The sequence below is a fragment of the Pipistrellus hanaki genome (assembly GCF_964339955.1).
Source record: "Pipistrellus hanaki genome assembly, chromosome: 7".
In the NCBI taxonomy this organism is placed as follows: Eukaryota; Metazoa; Chordata; class Mammalia; order Chiroptera; family Vespertilionidae; genus Pipistrellus; species Pipistrellus hanaki.
In genome coordinates, this window is record NC_140509.1 from 79,485,805 (window position 1) to 79,511,281 (window position 25,477).

Below are 25,477 nucleotides of genomic sequence, written 5' to 3' on the forward strand. Positions count from 1 at the left end.
GGACAGCCCGGGACGCAGAGGGAGGGAGAACCAAGCCTGTGCAATGAAATGCACGGCTAGAGGAGTCTTTCTTCTTCCTGCCGCGACTGTGGACGGGAGGGAAGTCCGCGGGGCCCCCCAGAGGTCGCTGGTGGCGCAGGAACCGAGGCCAGATCGCACTGAGAGAGAGAGAGAGAGAGAGAGAGAGAGAGAGAGAGAGAGAGAGAGAGAGAGAGAGAGAGAGAGAGAGAGAGAGAGAGAGAGAGAGAGAGAGAGAGAGAGAGAGAGAGAGAGAGAGAAAGGAAAAACACCCAGAAACTTTCTTCCTTGTTGCGAATCATCGCCGCGCCCCCCGCCCCTCCCCGGGCAGAGGCGGTAACGTGACACCGGAGAGAAGCCCGGAGCCCCGAGCGGAGGGAGGGAGAGAGAGGGAAGAGGGAGGAGAGAGGGAGGAGAGAGGGCCGCGGAGCGCCGGCGGGAGAAAGGGGAGGAGAAGGAGGAAAACCCCTGTCCAGGAGGTGGAGCGAGGGGCTGGTGTCCGCCTCCCGTTCCTCCCAGCCGCTTTTCAGAGGAGCCCGGACCGGGACAACACACGCCGAAAGCGAAGACACAAAGCCCGGTGCGGGGTCCACGCTGGCGCTGGAGGCGAGCCCCGGCGGCCGCGAGCGAGCCCGAGGCGCGGCGGGGCGCGGGGCGCGGGGGCGCTAGCGGGCCGGGCGCGGGGCCCCGCGGGCCGGGCTCCTCGGCCGCTCGCTCCGGGCCGCGGCGGGGACCATGCCCGGGAAAGTCTCCTGAGCCCGGCAACTCCGCCGTCCCCGCCCCACCGGCTGCCCTCCGCGGCCCTGCCCTGCCCATGTGCGGCCGGCCGGCCGGGCTGTGCGCCCCGCGGCGGATGCTGAGCTCTCCCCGGCGCGGGCAGGCTGCGGGCGATGAAGAAGAAGCAGCAGCAGCAGCAGCATCCCGGCGGCGGCGGCGGCGCGGACCCCTGGCCCCGCGGGGCCCCCGCGGGGGGCGCCCCTCCCGGCCCGGGCGGCTGGAGGCGCCGGCTGCGCCAGCTCCCGCTCCTGCGCTTCTCCCTCCGGGACTACGGCTTCTGCATGGCCACCCTGCTGGTCTTCTGCCTGGGCTCCCTCTTCTACCAGCTCGGCGGGGGGCCCCCGCGCTTCCTGCTCGACCTGCGGCAGTATTTGGGTAAGGAGCGAGCGGGCGCGGGGCTCCCCGGCCGCGCCAAGTTGTGCGGGGGAGTGGGTTGCGGGGTGGGGGGTGAGGGGTCTAGGGAGGGGGAACTGGGGACGCGCCGGGGACTTTGGATGTTTCCTCCCCGCCCGCCCCCGCGAGGCTGTCCAGGTGGGACTCCGAGGCCGTCCAGGAGGGACCCCGAGGCCGTCCAGAGGGGACCCCGAGGCCGACCAGGTGGGACCCCGAGGCCGTCCAGGTGGGACCCCGAGGCAGTCCAGGTGGGACCCCGAGGCCGTCCAGGGGGGACCCCGAGGCAGTCCAGGTGGGACCCCGAGGCCGTCCAGGGGGGATCCCGAGGCTGTCCAGGGGGGACCCCAGGCTGTCCTGGTGGGACCCCGAGGCCGTCCAGGTGGGGAGCACCGGAGCATTGGCGCTGCGGCCGGCCGTGTGGGTTGGCGGGCGGGCAGGTCCCCGGGTGGGGTGCGGGGCCGTGGGATTGGCGGGGCGGTGGGGCAGGTACCCGGCGGGGCGCTGCATACCTCCCCACGCCTCCGCCGCCACACCAGGTGGTGTCTGTGGGTGTGCATCAGCGAGTGTGTGTTCCGTCCTGGCTGCGCGGGGAGACGCGAGGGGAAGGGGCAGCCCACCCCGGGCGCTGTGGTGACCACAGTCCTGTCCTGATCGTAGTTCCGTCCTCCAGGCGGTGCGGGTGGGTTTAGCTCCACCCAGGTGCTGGGGCTCTGCGAATCCTGCCCGCAGATTCTCCTCCGGCCGCTGGCCTGGGTGACCCGGGGGCAGTGCCAGGCTCAGAGCTGTGGCAGCCCCTCCTCCTCCCCCCTCACCCCGTGGCCCGCAGCGCCCGGGACGTGGGGAGCGGGCTGTGCCCGGGGGTCTGGGCTGTCCGAGGGCGCGGGCCAGCCCGGCAGCGGTGGCGATCTGATCCGCTGAGCCCCGTGTTTCAAGCCCAACGTGTGTGTGTGTGTGTGTGTGTGTGTGTGTGTGTGTGTGTGTATGTGTGGTTGGTTCATCAGGAGGGAGGCTGCCTATGTGTTAGCAGGGGTGAGGAAGGGGGTGTGCAAAGAGAGGAAAGAGCAGCTCCGGAGAGAGGGCGTGACCCGCGGCGCCCTGTCCCGCGCGGACCGGGCGCACCGCCTGCTGAGCGCTGTGCCAGGCTGGTGCAGACCCCTCCCGAGTCCGTGGCCAGGGGGGCTGCGGGGAAGCGGGGCCAGGCTGGTAGGGCGCCGGCTTGTTGCAGACCTGCAAGGTGGTAAACCGGAGCCATCATCTGCCGCACGCCGGCGAGTGCGAAAGAGGAAGGCGCCCAAGCGCTGGGGTGGTGATGGGCCAGAGGACTCCGGCCCCGCACTCACCCGCCCAAGTCACTGGGTCGCTGAAGCCACATATCTGGGTAGTGCACTGTTTTTGAAGAAAAACAAAAAAACAAACAACTAAACACCAACTTCAGCAAAGTGACAGGTGTTAGAGCTTTCTGAAATGTAAAGGCAGATACAATAAAGCTCTTTCCACATGCAGAAGCTCAGCTCCCATTTCAGTAGACACTTCGGGGAGCTGTGGTTTTGCAAGATGCTTTAGGGAAAATTCAAGGAAAATGTTGTTCAAACAGATTTCCAGAGTACAGTCTTGAGCATCTGGTTTTTTAGAGGATTTGGGGTAATACACACTTTTATTAGGGACTCAAGCACTTCTTCCCCAGAGTTCTGTGTTTTGGAGTTTCGTAGCTTCACTGGCTCACAGACACCTGCTGGCTACAAAGGTTATATTTTTGCCAACAACAGCAATCACTGCTAACCGGCTTCGGGAAAGAACTTGAAGCTGAGGTGTCTTTCTACGCAAAAATCTGATAATGAATTCTTACAAATTCCTTTTAAGCAAAATGTGGAGGCCAATGGTATAGGGCAGTGGTCGGCAAACTCATTAGTCAACAGAGCCAAAGATCAACAGTACGATTGACATTTCTTTAGAGAGCCCAAAACTGACTTCTGCCCATGGGCCACGAAGTTCCAATCGCACTGGATGTGTGGGCCCGCACGAGGTATTTTGTGGAAGAGCCACACTCAGGGGCCAAAGAGCCGCATGTGGATAGAGAGCCGCAGTTTGCCGACCACTGGTCTAGGGAAAATACAGAGGATGGGGAAGGAAGACATTTGTGTTTAGTGCCCTTGAGAGCACTTTTGGTCAGGGTGCCCAAACTTCCTAGGCCTCAAGTTTTTTAGGTAAAATTAGGGGCTGGACTAGATTGTCTCACACCACTCAGCGCCTCACATGTTATGGTTCTGATACGCCTGTTGGGGATGGAGAAATCTGGGAGGAGGAAGGAACAAAGGCGCCACTGATGGTATAATCAAGACACTTCAATATCGATCACATTATCCCTTTGAAAGTTAAATCCATGTGATATCTAGAATGTAGTGCTTTCATCATATATTTCATAAAACGAGTCCTGATACATTTGGGCTCAGTGGGTAGAAGGGTGAGTCCACAGCATTCCCTCAGGGAAGTAGGGAGAATTGAAGGATTGAACATGACTCATATTAGAACTGGCCATTGCATTTCTGACTAACTTATGGGTTAAAAATATGACATCCATGTGAACTAAATGTATGGATGCCCTTGGCCAAATTTGGTCCTTGTTGTTTTGTTATATAAATATAATGCTTTTTTGGAAAAGTGGGCTTTGGCCCTTTAAGAGGCTGTAAAATTTATCCTTAACATTATAAGGCCAAAGTATCTGAAGAATTAGTTCCCTCACTGACTTGAGAAAGGACACCCACAGCAAGTAAGGCAAAACCTGAACCCAAATCTGTCTGATTCAGGTACACACTTTATAGCACTATGAGCAATTTAAGAGATACAATAAAAATATAGCCAAAATGCAAGTGGGAATCTAAAGAGCTGACTGCTCAAAATGGTCATACTTATTTGCATAATTTTACTTTCCTTTTCTTGATATTTTTACTAAGTATGTTGAGGGACCAGCAGAAGAAAAATAGCTCAAGCAGCTGGTCTGCTTAAACCCCACCTTCCTGTATGAATCTCCATGATGCTGCCATGTCCTGGGGAACTTGACACCCAGAGACTCACAACTGGAGGTGATGTGAATTGGAATCATAAATTCTTGATATCTCTCTCTCTCTATCTCTCTCTCTGGGTTATTCTTTGTTTAGGCTCATGGTTCTCCACGTGTGGTCCCTGGGCCTGCCTCAGCATCACCTGGAAGCTCATCACAAATGTCCATCCTCAGGTCTCCTCCCAGGCCCAGGGAATGAAAGAGTCTGGGGTGGGGCCCAGCAATCTGGGTTTTAGCAAATCTTCCAGATGATTCTGGTGCCAGTTCAAGTTTGAGAACTATTGTTTTAGAGTAAAATATTGCTTTCAAGAAGTTTCCTATGCATTTGAGAAGAAGAAGGGAGATAGAGAGAGATAGATAAATAGATAGATAGAGGTTTATACATTATTTTAAAAGTGATGTACATGGTTTCATTTTTTAAAATTTCAACCTTTAAAAATGCATCTGCTTTGCTGCCTAAGCCCCATTGTTTCCAGGAAAGGACTAGCCAACAGCTGCAGCCAGCTCCAGCTGGCTTTAGGCATTCTAAGGTTGGGGTGAAGCAGGGCAACCAGAAAGTGCAGTGCGAGGAAGGGAAGGAGAGGAGTCCATAATGATGCTTTCTTTTCCTGCTGGAGTCAGGGTCAGACAGTTTCTTCTTTCCAGTCAGGTCAGAAAAAGGCAAAGTCTATTCTCCTTAAAGATACTTCCTGCTGCAACAAATTGGAAAAATGGAAAGAAAATTAGGGGGAATAAAATTGTGCAAGGATTGCTATTGTCCTGACTTCTTCCTATTTGAAATGGGTGGAGAGACGAGAACACAATTACTGGGGTAAATAGATGAAGATAGCAAATTGCAATACTTAAACTTGGAGACCAAAATCTTTTCAATTCAGTGAAATTATTTGATTTTTAAAAAAGCAGCATTCAGACTTTGATTTGCTATGGAAAACAAACAAAAATATAATCTCCCGCAGAAATTAGGTTATGCTGCAGCCTCTGCCAGTAGCCTCATTACTTATGAGCTGTGGAAATATCAAAAACTTGGAATAACACTCGTTACATTGATGTAAACGGAATAAGCCAGATGGCTTACTACTGATCTTATACAACCGGCAAACTCTAATGATTTATCACCAAGCCTTGGATATGTGATTTAGCCTTTATGGGAATTAAATTAGTTGGATTGATCTCAAGTTCATATGCTTTCCTTTCCATTTTTAATTTATATCACTTTAGTTTTCAGAATTGCCAGTCTTTAAATACATTAAACACGAGCATGACAATTTTCAGTAAAAAGAAAATGAGAGTGAAAAACATGTAACTATTGAATTTAAAATTCTCCAAGTTTAAATGAATATAAAAGAAAATATGAAAATAGACATCCAGATCTTGCAAAATAGTTTCTCTAAATCTTAAAAGCCAAATTTGATTTTTCTTCCACACATCACAGATGATTTAAACATTGTACACCAGGCTCCAGACAGCCATCTAGGAAACGAATGCATAAAATATGATGTTATCAATAGAAATTGTTGACCTAAAAAGAAAATGACATTCTTGTTCATAGCTGCAAATTTATCTTATAGGGTTGGATGGGGACATAGTAGCACTGTGTTAGTGGAAGAACAGAAAGTGGCATTTGACTGTGGCAGTCTGTTCCATCAACACAGAATGAATGGTGAAAAGCATCCTGCCTTGTAAACTATTTTTAATGTAGACTAGCCTCAGTATGAATTGTTTAAAAATACATATAAATATGTATTATCTGGATACTGCCTTTCTCAAAATTCCCTGTCATCGAGCCAGGTTTAAAACACTAGCTGGTTTTGTATTTGAGAAACTAGAACAAAAGTGGTTAAGTTTTTTAAGTCCTGAGAGAAATAGTATCTTTTGCTTCCCAAGAGGGAAGCGGTAGGAGCAGAAACAGTAGCTGCCCTGCAGCTATACTCAGGGGTACAGTGATGGACAATGATCAGGCATCTTATTTGATGGATTGTAGCCATTAAAATTATTAGGAGTTATAACTGGCTATTTTTTTTGGAACAAAGTTAAGACTTGACTGCAAATAAATTTTGCCTTACCTGAATTTATTTTTATTATAGAAGCTCAGCTTTAAATAAACAGTGACATACATAAACCCCTTTATCAGAAGTGGGGACAGAAACAGTAATATTTCACCAAAAATTCTTCACTGCAGAAGTCAAGAGTGGAGCAGTTATTGTGCAAGAGAATTCCCAATAAAGCATATATCAGTATATGCTATTAACGCTTAAGTAGCAAAAGATACAATTCACAGACCACCCAGCTCACCCACTTAAAGTTTCAAGAGCTAAATAGTTTCCAATAGTTGTTTTTGGTATATTCATAGATAAGTGCAACTATTGCTGCAGTCAATTTTGGAATGTTTTTATCACCACAAAGAGAAACCTTTACCTATCCCCTCCCTATTCCTCCTCCCCCACTCCGCCCTAAGTGGTTACTAATCTATTTTCTGTCTCTGCACATTTGCTTATTCTGGACATTTCATAAAAATGGAATCATATCTATGTGGTCTTTCACTTAGCAAGTTGCAGCAGGTATAAGAGCTTGATTGTTTTTATGGCTGAATAATATTCCATTGTATGAAGTTTGTTTATTCATCCATTGATGGACATTTCTATCTTTTGGCTATTGTGAATAGTGCTGCTGCAAATGTTTATACACCAGAGTTGTTGGAACACCCATTTTCTGTCCTTTTGGGTATATACCTAGCAGTGGTATTGCTGGGTCCTATGATACCTCTATGTTTAACTTACCGGGGAACTACCACGCTGTTTCCACAATGGCTGTACACCCCCACCAGCAATGTGTGAGAGTTCCAGTTTCTTCACATCTTTAAAAAAAAATATATACATATATATATATTGATTTCAGAGAGGAAGGAAGAGGGAGAGAGAGAGAGAGAAACATCAATGATAAGAGAGAATCATAGATAGGCTGCGTCCTACACGCCTCCCACTGGGGATCGAGCCTGCTACTGGGGCATGTGCCCTAGACCAGAATCGAACCTGGGACCCTTCAGTCTGCAGGCTGAGGCTCTATCCATTGAGCAAAACCGGCTGGGGCCAGTTACTTCACATCTTCACCAACACTGGTTATTTCCAGTATTCCGTTAAAGCCATCTTAATGGTTGTGAAGTGGTACCTTACTGTGGTTTTGTTTTGCACTTCCCTAATGATTAGTCATGTTGAGTATCCTTCATGTGCTTGTTGACCATTTGTATATCTTCTTTGAAAAAATGTCTATTTGCATTCTTTGCCCAATTTTGAATTGAGTTGTTGTCTTCTTTGTTTTAAGTGTTCTTTATGTATTCTGGATACTAGACTCAAAACCAGATATATGATTTTGCTACTTATTTTGAAATTGCAAATGATGATACTGGTTGAAACACAATACTGTTATGGATTGCTCTCTGTATCATAGGTATGCACCCTTTCAAGATACAAGAAATTCATGTTCTACATTAGTCACTTTCAAAGTGCTAAGTAGAGTGTTATGGGTATATAGTAAAACCTAAGTAAAATCCTAACAATTGATTGTCAACAAGAACCTCTTCAAAAGAACCTTGGGAGTTCTTTTCTACAGTTATGGATTATTTCAGATATTAAACACTTTGGCTGTCTGAGTTTTGCTCTCATGTAATTCCTGGTTAGCTAGCATTTATCTATTTTACAGCTGTCACAGGGATTCCTGTGACTTGGGTGTGGAATACAAGTGTAGCAAATTTTGAACAACAGACTATGTCGCGATGGATGGGAGTATTTGTCTCTGTACTTGCTCACTAGAATGGGGCTGATGAGCTCAGCGGGGGAAAACATTTGGGTCCATTATGTTCCTTGTTCACTGTAAGACAAGGCTACCAAGGAGATCTTGAGTGTTTGCATAAAATTGCAATTCATACAGAATGTATTTTTTAAAATCACATTGTGGTTTAATATACAGGACACATCTATAGAAAATTACTTCCTATCTATGTTTCTCTTTAATAAAATAACATGAATTTTAGGAAAAATGTTTTCCAAAAGTGTTAGAACTTTTCACTAGGTTTAAAGATATATATATATATATATATATATATATATATATATATATATATATATATTATCAAAATAGGATGCTTTAAAATAAGTCCTGCCAGTTCTATGCTGCCTGGTAGAGCTTCAATTTGAATAATTTGTAACACTGTCATATTAAAAAATTACCAGGGAGCCACATAGCTATAATACTTAGTGTTCAAGGATATGGTCTACCGCTTTGTTTTTGTATGTCATCAATAATATCCCAAAGGTAGCTACGAGGTCATTTTTCTTGCCTTACTGCCTTACCTTTGCTTCTATGTTGATGGTTTAGGAAGCTAAAATCCCATGCAGAGCTCTGAACGCTGGTAGTATTATACTTACTTCGTGATCACTTCTGAAGTTTGGCATCCTACCTTGTCCTGTGGTGATTTGTGGGCAAGCTCCTGGAGAGGAGAAGCTTCTATGGTGCTTTCCTTCTCTCCTCTGACACCTCTAGGTGCTCAGCAAGGGTCCCTTGATGAAACAGTCTTTGCTAAGCAGACTGTTCTTTGCCAGGCCTCCTTAGTCTGCTTTGTTTGGTCCCTATTTTAAGTAAAAAAAACTTGAATGTGGGGAGGGATGCTAGGCAAGACTCAAGCTCCATTGATGTCTGCAATCCAACTCTTCCAGGCTGTTGAAAAAGCATTAAAACCACCATGGCATATGGTTTTATAAACATTGCCTTCCGAGCATGGGGGTCATGGTACACCTCTTACATGGTCCACCTGTAGGGAGTTCAAGGAGCATGTGTAGGGCTCTCCCTGTAATTAAGAATACTTGAGGCCCATCTAGAGATATGGCTGCATACAGCTATTGATAGAATGCAAAAGTATTGGTTTCTTGTCATTTCTTGAATCCTGGACCAATTGTTTGGGAGTTTCCAGAATAGCAGTTTATTTCTCTCTCTAGGTCAGTATCTTCCTTAAGTAGCGATTTGTGTTAAATTAGCTAGTACACCTCCAGCATGGCTTCGAGTTTTTAAGGAGATGGGACCATAAGATGTTGTGGTTTTTGAAATAGTGGCTGAACGGATTTTAATCTAGAACTGCAAAATGATAGGCTATATAATTAGAGCTCAGTGCACAAACCCATTCATCCCATTTTGATGAAAGATATTGAAATAACCTTAAGTCATGGCTTTAAGTGATTCTTACTCCATTCATTGATGGCTGATTTAAATAACCATTTCCATTTAACCATACTGCATTTCTGGGAACACAATTGATTTTTTCAAGTTCAGTGAACATGACTTTCACAGTCTTAATGAAAATAAAAATGAAAGTATTCTGAAACATATAGATTCCTTTGTTCAAAATCATTTAGCGAATATTCATTGAAGGCCTTCTGTGGGCTAGAAGCACCAGACATTTGAATATATTTCAGAGTAGATATCTTGGTGTGAACTATTGTGTTATTAGATGGGAGTATTTGGGCAAGTTTCTTGATTTCTCTGAATCTCAGGTGCTTTGATCTATACCAGCAATTTTCAACCTTTTTCATCTCATGGCACTCAGAAACTAATTTCTAAAATTCTGCAGCACGCCAAAAAATATATTTTTTTGCCTACCTGACAAAAATAGTTTTTTGTTTTTTTTTAATTCATTCACACTGGATGGCTATTAGTATATTGGCTGTTGTCATTTGTGTATTTGCCAGTCTAAGGGAAAAGAGGTCAGTGCCCCTGACTAAATAGTTATGTATTGAATTTTTAAAAAAGTCTTGTGGCACACTGATTGGAAATCTCTGGTTTATACAATGGGATTAATAATTGCTATTTATACGATAGCTCCCTGACCCAAGGCCCAGCATTTGAATTCAACAAATGTCAGTTTTCTCACCTTTTTCTTTCCTTCTCTCAGACTCCCTCTTCTCCTGGCACACAACACATATGCACATGCACACACATACACATGTGCACACATACATTCCATTCATGCAAACGCATATACTAGTGGAGTATGCATATTTACTCATGGCTTGGCCTCCAGTGAAAAGGACAACTGTGACCAAGAAATATGACATTACTAAACTCGTACTTCTGTGGCTTATCTGGTCACTCTCACACTCAGATTGGCAAGGGCTCTTGAACAGCTGACACACTCCATCATTTGCCCCAATAATTACAGACACGCAAACCTTCCTGCTTCTTATCCTCTCTCTGCTCCCTGGAAATAGTCTTGAAAGAACACATTCTTTACCCAGCCCCTGCTTTCCTCTGTTTTGAATTATCCACACTTTCTCCCTGCATTCACAAAATAAAAATAGTTGTGCCAAGGGAGTGTGGTGCAGCTTACTCTCTGGGGACACCAGCTGTGCTAGGGCCGGGATCGTGGTCCAAGAGCCACACCTTTTCAAACAGCCATACTGCCAGGCTACACTGTGACTGCTGCAAGCACTCCTCCTGCTTATGATGGAATTACCACGTCCAGCATACAGCCACTTTCTTCTCTCTGCTTCCATTGGTAGTCGGCAACAGTGGTGAACCCCAGCTGCAGATCCCGTGTTTGTCCAGAGGCTGGTGGGTTTTGCTTGTTTTCCCGTTTTCTGCTTCTTCGTGTTGCCTTGCCCTGCCCAGTCTCTGAGGGGTGTTGGGGCATGTGAGAGCCACAAGACCATTACGGTCCATTCATTGTAGCTGGTCACTCAATTTCTGGAGAAGTTCAAAACCAACGTGACTTTACATGGTTTAATAGAGAGTTAAATTTTGTCAAGGAAAATGGTGACTTTTGCAATTTCAGCACAGAACTCTCCACTTTGACATGAAGCTGTATGGCATGAATGCCTTCCCATTGGATATGCAGAACTGCCAGGCAAAGCCAAGTGGGCTGAAGGAAGAGGCCCTGGACCTGTTTCTGGGACTGGTCCCCAGAGAGTCTAGTGGTCAATGCTGTTAAAAATCACACACACCTCCTAGGCTTAAGTTTCTAAAATGAAGTTTGGTTAATGCATGATTCTCAATTGTTTTTCTTTCCTAGGAACTCCCTCAGCAGCAATATTTCCATATGGTCTTAAAGGGCCATATTGGAGTATGTTCCAGTACCAGGGAAGGGAGAATGGGGTGGTTTAGGGGTTCTTTAAAGAAGTTCTCTAGCCGAAATTGGTTTGGCTCAGTAGATAGAGCGTCGGCCTGCAGACTGAAGGGGCTCGGGTTCGATTCTGGTCAGGGGCATGCACCTTGGTTGCGGGCACATCCCCAGCAGGGGGTGTGCAGGAGGCAGCTGATCGATGATTCTCTCTCGTCGATGTTTCTAACTCTTTATCCCTCTCTCTTCCTCTCTGTAATAAATCAATAAAATATATTTAAGAAAATAAAAAGAAGTTCTCTAGGTGATTTTTATATGCAGCCCCAGGGGATGGGGCCACTTTTCTCTTTAGAATCACTGAATTAGAGGCTATCTAAGGTTCCATCTCCTCTTAAAATCAAGTGTTAAGAGATAAGAAACCACTTAACTGTAGCAATGGAAAATATAAGGCTATTTCCTTAGGAGCCAGGTGGTTATTGAAAAGACTGGAGGCCTGATGCATGAAATTCATGCAAGGGGCTGGGCCCCTGCTTGACACAGAGGCTGCCTCTGCCCTGGCTTCATCTGGAAAGACATCCTGTCTAATTAGCATATTACACTTTTATTATTATAGATTGCAAGAGTCGAGTGACTAAGGCAACTGTATATGCAAAAGCATTGTAGGTCAATATATATATTTTTAAAATACACCTTTATTGATTTCAGAGAGGAAGGAAGAGTGAGATAGAAACATCCATGATGAGAGAGAATCACTGATCAGCTGCCTCCTGCAAGTCCCTCACTGGGGATTGAACCCACAACCCGGGCACGAGCTCTTGACTGGAATGGAACCTGGGTCCTTTTAGTTCACAGGCTGATGCTCTATCCACTGAGCCAAACCAGCTAGACCTGTTGTAGGTCAATGTTTTCAAAGTTAATCATAGTTGTTTTTCCCCAGCATCAATAAAGGGAGAACTTGCCCCAGAAACTGTGGGAAACAGAATGTCCTTAGGAAGGCAGAGAGAGGAGGCAGAGTAAGACTTGATTTCCCAGGATTCAGAGTCTACCAATGTGACAGGAAGAAAGAAGGAAAACGAGTAGGGACAAGTAGCTTGTGTTGTTCATGGAGGATTCTCACAGCCTCGGCCCAGCTGCCTGCTCCTTACTGCTCATCTCATCCCACGGTGGACAGCTCCAATGCTGACGGAGTTCTTTACCCCGTGGCCAGCTACTTCCTCGTAGCTTCCCGCTACTTCTGCTAATTCTTCTGGGAACTACGTAGAATAGTCTATTGGATTTCCTCCAATTGAAGATACCAAGATGATTGTCATGGGTACCTCTTCTCTCCTCCCCCCCCCACCCCCTCATAGGTGTTGTCCAGACAGATAGGTCTATTTTCCAGTAGTTCTCATCTGAAGTCAGTTTCAGACACAGAAAAGCACAAACAACAAAGGAAAAAACAACATTCAAGCGAAACCTTCTGAACAATAACACCCCATAAACAAAGCAAAAAAGGACCAAGATTGGGGACAAATGATTTCTCTAGGAAATGGGATTAATATGCAGATAAATCTATAAACCAGCAACAACAAAAAAGGAGAATTCTTGAGATAAATGGGCAAAGAATAGAAGCAGGTGATTCACAGAAAAGGAAACGCAAGTTGCCTATAAGCCCATGCAAATATGAAATGATTTTTATTCCCTTAAGCATCTATCACTGTCAACGTGGCCCTTCACTGGCCTAAAGAATGGAGAATTTGCTGGTTCCCTCTGTTGGAGAGCCTGCTTTGTGGAGATGAATCACTGTTAAAAGTGACTGTGTGTTTTCCCTTGAGGATGACTGCCACACCCCCCCCTTCCTGGAGTGATGACAGGAGAGTGACCCAGCTTTCACGTCCATACAAAGTCCTGCTGACTCCTTGGGGCCACAGTGTGTTGGCCTACTGAGATGCCCTTCTGTACCCTCAACCACTGCCAGCAAGCCATGCCCACTTAATAGCACGTAGCCCCCTGCCTTCCGCCTCGCTCCACTCTGTCTCTGAGACTTTGCTGAGTCTGTGAGCAGCACTGGAAAGAAGGAACTGGCGAGGTGCTCCGATGGTGGCATCTTATCTTGCCTGGAAGTAGTTTCTCAAATTCCAGGAAAGCATGGAACTGATTCATCTGGTTTGGAGTTCTCTAGAAATGGGATTGCAGATTTCTGGTGATTTCATTCTGCTGGAGTGTCAAAACTCACCCAGTGATGTGCCAGAAACGTGTGTACAATCACATACAGATTTAGAGGAAGTTATTTTTACCACAGTGGGGAAGGACACAAAGTGATGACTGGCAGAGAGGCCGAGACAAAGCTAAAGGGAAGGAGGTGAGGTGTCAGCGGCTGGCGCTTGGCAAGCTTGCATCTCCGGGCTGGCCAGGCTGTCCCGGGGATTGCGGTGTGGTCCTCTCTTAGCAGGTCAGTGAGGAGTTCCTGCCCGGAGGAGCGGAATGTTGACATGACTGGGAGTGCGATGCCAGGTTAAGCAGTGTGGGGTTAACCTTGGTTACTCCCGCCAGGGTGTCCTGTGCCCCAGAGCAGTTCTGTAGAAGCTGCTCTCTGGCTGAGATCTGGATAGCTCACAGAGGTGAAAATGGAGGAAAGGGTTCTGGAAAGCTCCATAAATATAAAACCCAAGGGCCCGGTGTATTTTGCTTCAGCAGATGACAGGATAGAGGCCGCTTTATTTCCTTTGCTCGTGTTCTTTTTCCAACTCCGAAGGTGGCTCTTGTTTGCTTGCCCAGCAGAGATCCAAGGCTTCACGGAGTCTGCAGTGTTTGTGGTTATGTTCTTCTGGTCCTGCTGTGAAATGAAGCGGTTCCCAGAAATTAAAGGGAGGGAGAAGGAAATATTTGTTAGCATCTGTAACCTCTATCTTTTTATTGCCCCTTTCAAAGGGCAAAGGATATCTAGAGCTAACTTTTAGAGAGAATATTTCGAGTCTCCTAGTTATGTAGCTTGATGGTGAACTTTTCAAATGCATTTGGACAATACTTTATTCAAGTGTTCTTGTGTTTGCTCTCCTGTTTCTCATGGGGTGGGGGAGGGGAGGGGAGGTCTGTAGGTTCTGTGAGCTTGTGTCTTCCAGCGTACACAGTTAAAACGGTGTCGCTCTCCTTCTGACCTGCCTAGGCCAGAGTGCGGAGTCCTGTTGTTAGCTTGGTAGGGAAACATACTAGAACATTCTCTGGTTTCTGGGTGGGCTACTGTTTTCGTGCTGTGTTTCTTTTATGGCAGAATGCATTGTTGCTCCCTTTTGCCAGACTTTTTCCTACCCATCTTGTGGAAATGACAGGCGACTTTTTGTTAATTTCAGAGTCAGTCTTGCCCACAAGGCTTACACTTCATTGAAGTTTCACATCAATGAGACTTAAAGGCTCAGAAAACATACATTTCCCCATTGCGTTCGTATGCCTGCCCTCCTTCACATGTGGCTTGACAGTCATCCTCTCTGTCATCTCTTCCATCTCTTCAGGTTCACTCCTTCAACAAATGTTCGTCAGATCCTGTTATGTGCTGGATGCTGGAGATAGTGTGAGCTTTTATTTGCCTGACACTTACAGCACTTTAGCATTCAGCTTCTTTGTACCAGCTGATCTCAAACTTTAGTGTGCATTCAGATCACCAGGGGATTTGTTAAACTGTAGATTGTGGTGTATAGGTCTGAGATGGAAGGGACTTGAGATTCTGTATTTTCAATAACTTTTCTTCATTTACTATTTTTTCTTTGCTTTTATGCTTAAAAAGGCCTTATATGCTCCCATCAAATGCATAATCTCTATATTTTCTTCTAGTTCCTTTTTTGTTTCACCTTTTCATTTAGTTTTAAAATCCTTTTAGCTTTTATTTTGGTGTAAATTAACCCAAGGATTTTCCCAGTCTAACTGGAGATAAAGTCACCACACTTGAATGATAGTATTCTTTAACAGTAAATTCATTTTTCAAAATTCACAATGAACTGATTTGAGCTTTTTACCTCTTGCTATAGAAAGTGTATTTCCTCAAAAGTACTGAAGTGCTTTTCTAACTCTCTTACCGAGGACTCTCAGAGTTCTTTTCATCTTGATAAAGTAAGTTTGACAGAAAAACCAACTCAACTCTTACCCTGCGGGTATTTGGTATCACATGAGCATGTCCATTTGCCTCCTGGCTGACATTATCCTGTTATGATAGCAGTCTACAAGCTGATGGTTTATTTTCTCTGAGTAGCTAAAATGGAAAAGAAAAATCCCCACTGCGTTTTTATTAGGGTAGGATACAACATATCTTGAATGGATGATCATTTATTTCAGTAACTTTGATCATGCCATTTTGTCACAGATTAAGTTGGCATCCAGGCTATAATTTCTTGCTGTTTTAAAAATGACTCTTCCCTGAGTACTGCAGGGTTTGTTTTTCTGTAGCTTTATGGAAGGTTCTCTCGAAGTGCCTCCACTTAGGTCTACTTAAGTCCCCTCAGCTGGGGCTGTTGATCTCGAATTCTGAGTGTAGCTTTTCCTAAAGCAGCTCAGTCCTCCCATCCCCCGCGGGGACACATCCGGCCTACCCAGCTCCTAGAGCTGCCACCTGCTCTAGCAGGTTTCAAGTAAAACAGTCTAAATATTTTGTTTTGGTTTTAACCAGAAATAATTTCCTAAATCTTCAATTTTGTTAAAACACAGTTAGAGGATCGGGGTCTAGGTCACTAAAAACAATTGAACTGTGCTAAGAAATGACTATTCAATCGCCTGGATTTTTGGACATCTTTTCAGAGAAGAGGTGAAGGGAAAAAGCAGCTCAGATGGCTGCTCTGTGCCCTAAGCCAGCCTGTCTGAACTTGCCCGGGTCTGGCACTTACTGGGTGACATAAGTTTCTTAAGGTAACATGTACCTGGAGTAGAGGGTTTTTGCAGCTGCACATTAAATACAAACCTGAAAGATCTGGAAGCCAAGGCAAGAATAGAATAAGATGTGTCATTTCTTTATCTAATGTAAGAAGCCTACCGGTTCATTGGGAAAGGGCAGCCTGTCTTTTTCTACCTCCAAATTATAGGAGAAATCTGTTTGCTCATACAGTATTATAATGGACAATATCTCCTTCAGTGGTTCTTTCTTTCTGTCTCCACCCCTTCTGCCTCCTCCCAAAACAAACAAACAAACAAACAACTGATATGTTTTCATGAGGTTGGGCCAGACATTGGCCCTTTATAAAAGTAGAAAGCATAATATCAAACCACAGGTCAGCTCAGTGATGGCATTTCCCTGGGAGCTGAGCTGTCACAGTTTGGGTGTCTCGCTTTTCAGTGGGTTTCTGTGTTCAGAAAATGGGTGTTGAGCATGGCCCTGCTGGTTCTCTCAAGTATCGGTTTCCTCGGCTTTATTTTTGGCAGGCACGGGAGAGCAATCGGCTGAGTGATGCTAAGTGCTGAGGTGTAGAAATCAGTGCGGCTAGGAGAGCGTGCATGTTGCGATGGTGGATGACTCAGCAGCAGGAGCGATGTTCTGGCTCATTCACCGCCCCCGGCTGGGCAGGCTGATGGGATCTGCGGGTCCCGTGGAGGCCTCGCCTTGGATGAGATCCTCCTGGACTCTCTGTGTTTCCTGATCAGCAAGACGTGAGCTCAGTCTGGCAGCTGAGCCTGGCCAGAGTCTCTCAGAGGCAGAAGTTCTCAATAAACATATTTTGAATGCCTTACCAGCTGACTTAAAAAAAAAAAAATCTAACATACTTTCAGTTGTCAGTGAGAGAATGGAATTCGTTTTACTGGCTTTTCTTCAAGGACTTTTACAATTGTTATTATTGTTATTGACCCCTTTATCCAACTCGGCATGCTTTTTGTTTGGTCTTTCCACAGTTTAGGTACCCTTGGGTACATGATCTCACAAAAACTTACGAGGCACTTTGAAAAAAAAATAGTAGAAAATAAAGGATATTGTGAAATCAGTTATAAAGTAGGTTGTAAACTGGGGCTTAAATTCTTTCCATACCTTTTACATTTTATTATATTTTTTGATTTTTTAAAAAATATTTTAGCTTCATTCAAAAAAATCTTTATTGTTGAAAGTCTTAGAGATATTTCTCCCCCACACCCTTTTCCCTATATTTTAATTTCATCTAAATTTTTATGAATTATAGAAAATAATCCATTTTCTCATGTCTGGAATAAGATGACTTGTATATTGAGTTAATTGATTTTTCAAGTGTAAATGAAGTTAAATGGAAACACTAGAAGACGGATACACTCACGCGCGAACGCGCGCATGTGCACACACACACACACACACACACACACGCACTCACAGTCGCACATGCATTTTTTTAGTATACTAAAATGGTAACTCTTAAGTCCTTTCCCCTGGATGGCATTTTGGTTAAATATTTATACAATATAGTCACATTTTTCTGTTTTTACCTTTTGAAAAGGGACAGTGTAAAGGGCCGGTAAGAGTAAACCTGAATTTGCACCAAATGCCAGGTGTCAGATTCTGTGGCATCTCAAACAGGGCTTTGTATACCTCTGAGCACTGTGCACATGGACCTTGCAGGGGGAACTGAGCCTGGATTGTTGGAGAGATTCAAATTCTCAATGTCAGCTGCCCCGTTATTCCCTCCTAACATTGATCTCCCTGAGAACAGATCATTGGGCTCTCTCCTTTTCCCTCAAGGTCCTGCCCATGCTTTCTGAAGGGCTTTACCTGGATCGTACTCAGCTGGTGTCAAACACTTCCAAGTGCTAAAGAAAGAATTCAAAGCGTGGTGTTGAGAAAGGGCATGACTGCTGAAGATAACAAGCCTCTTTGCAAGTCAGTGGTTTCACTTCTTTGCTTTCAGCCAAAGTGAAGGAGTTCAAGTTATCAAGGAATTGAGTTAGTCAAGGAGTCAGGTTATCTCTTCAGCTAGATGATCAACTGATCACTGCAGGATTCAGAAGTATGTGAGAAAGTGAGTGACATCGCACTAATATAACTGCTCCAATTCCCATCTGTTAATTTATGTCACTAAGGCTTATCAGCATTCACATTTATTAAAATGAAAAATAGGAATAAGGTTGAAAGAGGTAAAGTTCAATCATAGATATGTTAACTGGTTAAACAACACAGCACTGTTCATCTCATTAATTGATGCATTTTCAGTCAAGTTTTACTTTTTACTAATTACTTGTGAAAGTTGTAAATTCTTAGTACTCATTCAACTCAGAAACTATATTTTAAGCTCTTAGAGTGTTATATATGGTCACAGGAAAAATTAAAAAATAAATTTTAACTTATATGCATATTTTTGTTGTACAAAATAGAGTGAAGAAAATTCTTCTCAAACATAAAAATATATTGTTTGAACAAAAGTTTATTGGGGAAGTGGAATGAAACTACACATTACTAGAGAAAAATGAATGAATGAAAGAAAGCCTATTAATTCCTTCCTCCTTCTCTTCTTTCCTTTATAATGGCATCACCTCCAACAAAGATTTTCCAACACTGAGGATATCATAAATATACTTGTGCTATCCTCTTCCACACTTTCTTGCTCTCCCCTTACTTGATGTAGCTAGTACTTATTGTTCTCTGTCAGGCTTTGAATAGTCTGTAAAATTGAAAGCTTTTTAAGGAAAAAGAATAAACAAGTATGAATTAAAAATGCCTGATCAGTGTAGTGTCCCCCAATGTGAGAGGGTGAAGGACGAAGGGGAAGTTTGAGTGGAAAGAGACCTTAAGTAGTTGCAGTTAAGTAGCTTACCTTTGCAGATTTTACAAAAACATGTGACTAAGTGAGTTTATTGCTAGTAAGTTTATTTATGAAAGTAAGGGCACCTGAGGCTTAAGCTTAAGTAATTTCACTGTGAATCTACCTTTGCGTAAGTGGGTGTGTATGATGTACACACGCATGCACACAGATACCTACTCCCACACATGTCCCAACTTTAGTTGATTTTAACTTTATATTAAACAATATTTTTGTCATTTAATCATTTTTTATTTTTCAATTACAGTTAACATACAAATTTTTATATTCACAATGGCAGGTATCATCTTCCTTGTGTGTGTGTATCTGTTGGATATATGTTTAAAATGCTATAGATGTTTTATTACAAAATGTTGATATATATCTTGCTGAAAATTACACCCCTTGCAGCTTTATAAATATACTAGTGGCCTGGTGCATGAAATTCATGCGGCAGGGGGGGCAGGTATCCTTCAGCCTGGCCTGCACCCACTCCAATCTGGTACCTTCTGGGGGGATGTCTGACTGCTGGTTTAGGCCCAATCCCTGTCTTTGGCAATCTGGGACTGCTGGCTTCTAACTGCTCACCTGCCTGCCTGCTTGATCATCTCCAAGCACTCTGCCTGCCAGCCTGCTCACCCCAGATTGCCCCCCTTGCTGGCCTGATCGCCCCCAACTTCCCTCCCCACCAGCCTGATCACCCCCAACTGCCCTCCCCTCCTAGCTTGATCACCCCTAACCACCTCTGCCTCAGTCCCACCACCATGGCTTTGTTTGGAAGGATGTCTGGAAGGTCTCCAGAAGGTCTCCTGGTCTAATTAGCATATTACCCTTTTATTAGTGTAGATGGATGGTGAACAATTCTGGATGTTAGCTTAAAATATGCTAGGCCATACAACTTTTTCAAAATTCTTATGCAGTTATGTGAGCACAAAAGTTTGGTGACCATCACAGTATAGAATAGTCCTTGCTGTTCAAAGGTGGAATTTTGTTGAGGGAGCACATAGTGGACCATCATAGGTGGAGATGAACTCTATGATGTGTTCAGAGGTTTGAATGAGAAAAGTGTCCTGGTCACGAGAGGCTATTGCAAGACTTGGGACCTGAGAACTTGGCTGTACAATGAGAAATGTCCTTGCCAGGGAGCTGTGGACAACCATTTTCTCCGTGCACCTTCCTCTCCCTCCCCAAACTGTTTCTTTATGTCCCTCGTCCTCCCCAAGCTGTCATTGCTCTGGGTTACACGCTTGGTTAAGAATAAGAAATGAAATTTTACAATACAATTTTCTATCAGCAAGGTTGTTTGATCTCATTTGGAGCGTTTTAATGCTGAGGGTTTGCAAATTTGACAGTCCCACTTAGCAAATGGCCATTTGGTTGCCAGTTCTTGGTGGTAGCAGGGATTAAAAATAGCACGTCACTTATTTTTTTCACTGTCACAATGAAAAGCATGCTCCATTTTGTAGTGGTGGTGGTATGCAGAATTTAACATGGTCCCACCAATATTTATTGGATGTCATTTCACTGTGCCATGCACCTTATTTCAATTATGTTTATGAATTTTTTGATGACAGGAGAGACCATGCTTCACACATCTTTTCTGATTCGTCACAGCATCTGGTGCCATATTAGTACTTAGCAGGGAAAAATGGAACACAGATAGAATTAGATAGGAATGTTGTTGAAATGAAATTGCATTGACATATTCATTTATTCAAAAATATTTGTGTACCTACTATGTGCCAGTGGTTCAAGTGGAGTATAGTCTAGTGAAAAAAATTCCAATGTTAATTGGTTGCCTACACTAGGCTCAGCCACAGTGTCATTTTCTATTTTATTAGGTTGCCACAAAGTCCTGAGTTATTAGTACTCAGGTTTACTTTCGGACAAGCTGAGGCTTAGAGATGTTAACTGCAGTGCTGGGTAAATGGAGATGCGGGATTTGAACCCAGGCGGTATTACTCCTAACTACACATTGCTACATTGTCAGTCGTGGGCAGTGAAAGGTAGCCGACCATAGTTTTCACCTTATTGGAAAGAAATCCCAAACATGGGAACTATTTTTGTGATGTCACAATTATTTATACTTGATAACATGAATTTTACACTTGGGATGCTCAGAGAACAAGACATATCTCTAACTGTTCTTTTTAAAAAATATATATTTTATTGATTTTTTTTTTACAGAAAGGAAGAGAGAGGGATAGAGAGTTAGAAATATCAATGAGAGAGAAACATCGATCAGCTGCCTCCTGCACACCTCCTACTGGGGATGTGCCCACAACCAAGGTACATGCCCTTGACCGGAATCGAACCTGAGACCTTTCACTCCACAGGCCGACGCTCTGTCCACTGAGCCAAACTGGTTTGGCTCTTTTTTTTTCTTTTTTCTTTTTTTTTAAAGTTGGAGGAACTCTGAGCAAAAATTTTTGTTATTTATACTTCCTTTTGTGCATTTTTAAAGGATATGTCAGTTTTAGAGAATGGTTTTTATTTGCTTTGGCTGAATTACAGGGCAAATTTACTTCATCTCAAAGAAACAAACAAAGATGACCGAATTCGTGTTAATCCCCAGCGTGACACTATTCTGGGCTGGAGGAATTGCGCCATTTATATGCTTTCTGGTTCTCATTCAGGCATTTAGTGGAACTTTTTCCAAATTAAAAAAAAAATATGACCATTAGCTTACATTCTGTGACATATTCAACCCTTTTTCCCCTCAGCAAAAGTGTTTGTGGAGGGTTTTTGAGGGTGAGAGTGTCGTTGGTGATGTAACTGAGAATTTCAGGGACTTGGAGAGAGCTGGTCTGCTGTGACCACCGTTTTGTGCAGAATCACAAGTTCTCTGCACGGGCTTAGTTTTACAGTGAAGCCTACAGTTTGGGAGCTGAGCATTTTGAAAAGAGGTAAGGAGACAAACTTGTGCTAAAAGGTAGTGGAAACCCTTCGCTCTCTGCAATACCAGTTATTTAAAAAGCCAGCTCCAGGCAACAATGTTTTCTAGAAAGTGAAGGTTTGCACCTTGAACCATTAGTCTCCCCCTTTTCTGCTACTACTTTGTTGGAAATCCCCCTAAAACACACTACACATTCTTGTCTTCTCAAATGAACTATTACTCATTGGTGTTTTTGAATGGCATCATGTGGGGAATGGTGGCTGTGGCTCAGCTGTGTTCTCTGGGTCTGTCCAGGCCGGTGGGCTGGCCTTTCTCTCCATACCTCCCCTGGGCCACTTCGCTTTGTGAATTTGGGGCTGTCTTTGTAGTTTCGCTGTCTCCTGTCTTGTCAGGTGGCTGGCAGTTACAGCTCCCCTCCCTCTGCTTACGGTACTTCTAATTGGCAATAGATGTAGACGTCAAATAATAGAACTTGCTGGAGTCGTTTGTAAAGCAAGGAGTAGCTCCCAGTAGAGCACAAATGCATGCTTTTTTATTTTTAAAAATATATTCTATTGATTTTTTACAGAGAGGAAGGGAGAGAGATAGAGAGCCAGAAATGTCGATGAGAGAGAAACATCGACCAGCCGCCTCCTGCACATCCCCCACTGGGGATGTGCCCGCAACCAATGTACATGCCCTTGACCGGAATTGAACCCGGGACCTTTCAGTCTGCAGACCAACGCTCTACCACTGAGCCAAACCGGTTTCGGCAAATGCACGCCTTTGCTTTATCCTCCGCACACAGGGCCCGACTCACTCTTAATAACCACTGCATTTAATGAATAAATAAACAGTATTCATAATCTTTGTCCCTTAAACTTTAGGCCATTAGCTCATCAGAAACCTTTTTTTGATGTTTTTGATGTTTGTTTGTTTAGCTTCTATTTCAGTTGTGTTTTAGATGGCTGAACCTGATGGATAACTATGAATAAATCAACACATAAGATTGATTGAATTGTGCCATTTTGATAGGTTTTTCTCAGGTACTACCAAATCAAATATAAAGCTGAACAACCATAAGCAATTTTTTTTGAAAACAGGGCACAATATGAAAATTTTAAGTCGATGTCGTTATATTTACGTAGCAACAAAATTAAAATATAAAAGTAACACAGACTCATTTTAGTTTACTTTAATTTGCAGTTTTGAAAGCCGGTAGGAGGCAGGAGACAGCGTCTGGAGGAGAGCCTTCCTATAGGGAGTTCCTAGTGCCAGCCCCAGTTCCCAGTTTTTCTCATCTTTAGCTCACTCCTGCAGGGCTGTTAGCTTCGTTATTTGTGCTCTTAAATGAGAATATTAGAAGCACAGCGAGGGGATGTTGCCTACCAGAGATAAGTTGTGTCTTATTTTCTTACATCAAGTGATTTAAAGCCCCAAGGATCCCGGGCCTGTTGGACATCCTGTACCTTTGTGGTAAATAGAAAAAGACACACCCCTTTGGAAGGAATTAATTACGCAAGGTGCCTTCCTCAGGAGGATGCGGAAGCATGGCCTCGGGAACAGTGGTGGCCTCCCTTTCAGCCCTGCCCTCTGCTCCAGGTCACCTCCTGCAGGACACACAGGTGTGGGCAGTAGTCCTGCAAGGGTCCCAGCGCAGGGTGAGGCCTGGAAGGAGGGTCATCATTGGGTCACAGGTTTGAGCCCTGAGCTTTCAAAGCCCATCAGTGTACCTGTGGTCTGCAGGCACATAAGACATCATCACTGACCTAGTGCTGACCTAGAGACTGAAACCCAGGGCTTTTGGGCAACTTGCTGAGGATTATAAAGCCAGAACATGGTGAGGCGAGGCCTTGAGCCACAGTGTTGCCCAAGGCATGTCCACTCCATCCTGTCTAAAAAGCATTGGCCACAGCATATCTCGCAGCCTCTTCTCTCTGTCCTGTCCCCTGCTGGGCACCCAGCTGGTCTGCCCTGTGTATAAGGCCCTGTCCCAGCCCCCCTGTCCTTACCAGCTGTGGCGCCACTGGGGGACTTCTCTCCTTCCGAATGTCTAAGCTTCACTTTACCAAAGAATGTTCTTTGTGGAACACATTTTTGTTTCAGCCACAAAGTGCTACCTAAAACCTCCTGGAAAATTCCTCATTGCATCAGAAACAACGCTGTACTCAATTGACTCAGCATTTTCGTCGAATTTTCAAGTATGGATTTCATTTTATGGAGGAAATCAAATAAAGACATGAGGGAAGCATTATATAATATTAAAGCACCATCACAACTCTCCCAGGGAGCACTCTTAGAGACTTAGGGTGTTTTCAAGGAAATCTTCACATTCTTTCCTCCTCCAAGTTCCACACTGGACTTTTTCAAAGATATCTCCACCTTTGTAGAAGGGCCATGATCGGAGGACAGGAGAATGTAGTTAACCCACCCCAGTGAGAATGCTGACATGCTGAGAAAAGAGCAGGGGCTTCCAGGGTTCTGCTTCTGGCTCTGACTCTGTTTTTTCCACCGTCACCGGGAAATAATAATTTCCAGACAGCCCACTACAGGAGATGTTGTACTGACCAAATGTGATGCAAACGGTACACGTGAAAGCAGTTGGAAAATTCAGAAGTTAAAGGAGCTCTACAAATGATCATTATTGGAAAAGCAATGGTAACAAATGTGTGGTAAATTGTGGAGAAGAGACTAGACAAAGGAGAAGGAATTTGGACTTCTGGCGGGGGCGGGGGGATGTTGAATTGTGGGAAATGCATGGTAGATAGGATTGTTTAGTCAAGTCTGCTTTGCAGACTGAAGTTGTGTCTGGTTACAGGAGCTCAAGTATTAATCAACCTTGACGAGAAGCATTTTTTCTTCTGGCGTCCGGCCCATATACACCTTTTCCCCAAAGAAGCTACATTACTATTACTTTTTAACAAATCTCCACTGCTTAGACAAATTATGGGCACATTTTCTTCTCAAAGCTACAAAATGGTCCTGATATCAGCTCTGACACCTATGTGTAAAATCAGAACTTCCTCAAGTCTTACAGCTGGAAGAGATGCTCTTGTCCGGTGATTCACAACTCCCAGTGCATTCTTAGCCTGATGAAGAGACTGTGTGGGGAGGGGAAGCCTAGGGAACTTTGAAAAACTCCAGACTCCCTTCTAATCTTCTAGTGTCTACTCTCTCTACCATCATTGCCATAATGAGGTCCCTGACCAATGGGAGTGTGCCATGTGCCCAGGAGGGCAGAAACATGTTACATTACAGATCCATTCCAATCCTACATTTATATATATATTATTGATTTTTTACAGAGAGGAAGGAGAGGAATAGAGAGTTAGAAATATCAATGAGAGAGAAATATCGATCAGCTGCCTCCTGCACACCCTCCACTGGGGATGTGCCTGCAGCCAAGGAACATGCCCTTGACCAGAATTGAATCCAGGACCCTTCAGTGTGCAGGCCGACGCTCTATCCACTGAGTTAAACAGGTTAGGGCCCAATCCTACATTTTATAGATGAAGATAGTGAGGCTTCCAGGTTCACTAACT

The 25,477-nt window shown here is 44.4% G+C and overlaps 1 protein-coding gene across 1 annotated transcript in view; it reads left to right on the plus strand.

Annotated features, from left to right (window-relative positions):
* The first annotated feature begins 425 nt into the window (after positions 1 to 425).
* Positions 426 to 25,477, plus strand: part of UST (uronyl 2-sulfotransferase) — a 240,870-nt gene continuing 215,818 nt past the window's right edge. The window contains exon 1 of the mRNA XM_084890154.1: positions 426 to 1,170. Coding sequence (XP_084746280.1) covers positions 909 to 1,170 — 262 coding nt within the window. The 5' untranslated portion in view covers positions 426 to 908. The remainder of the gene's footprint in view (positions 1,171 to 25,477) is intronic.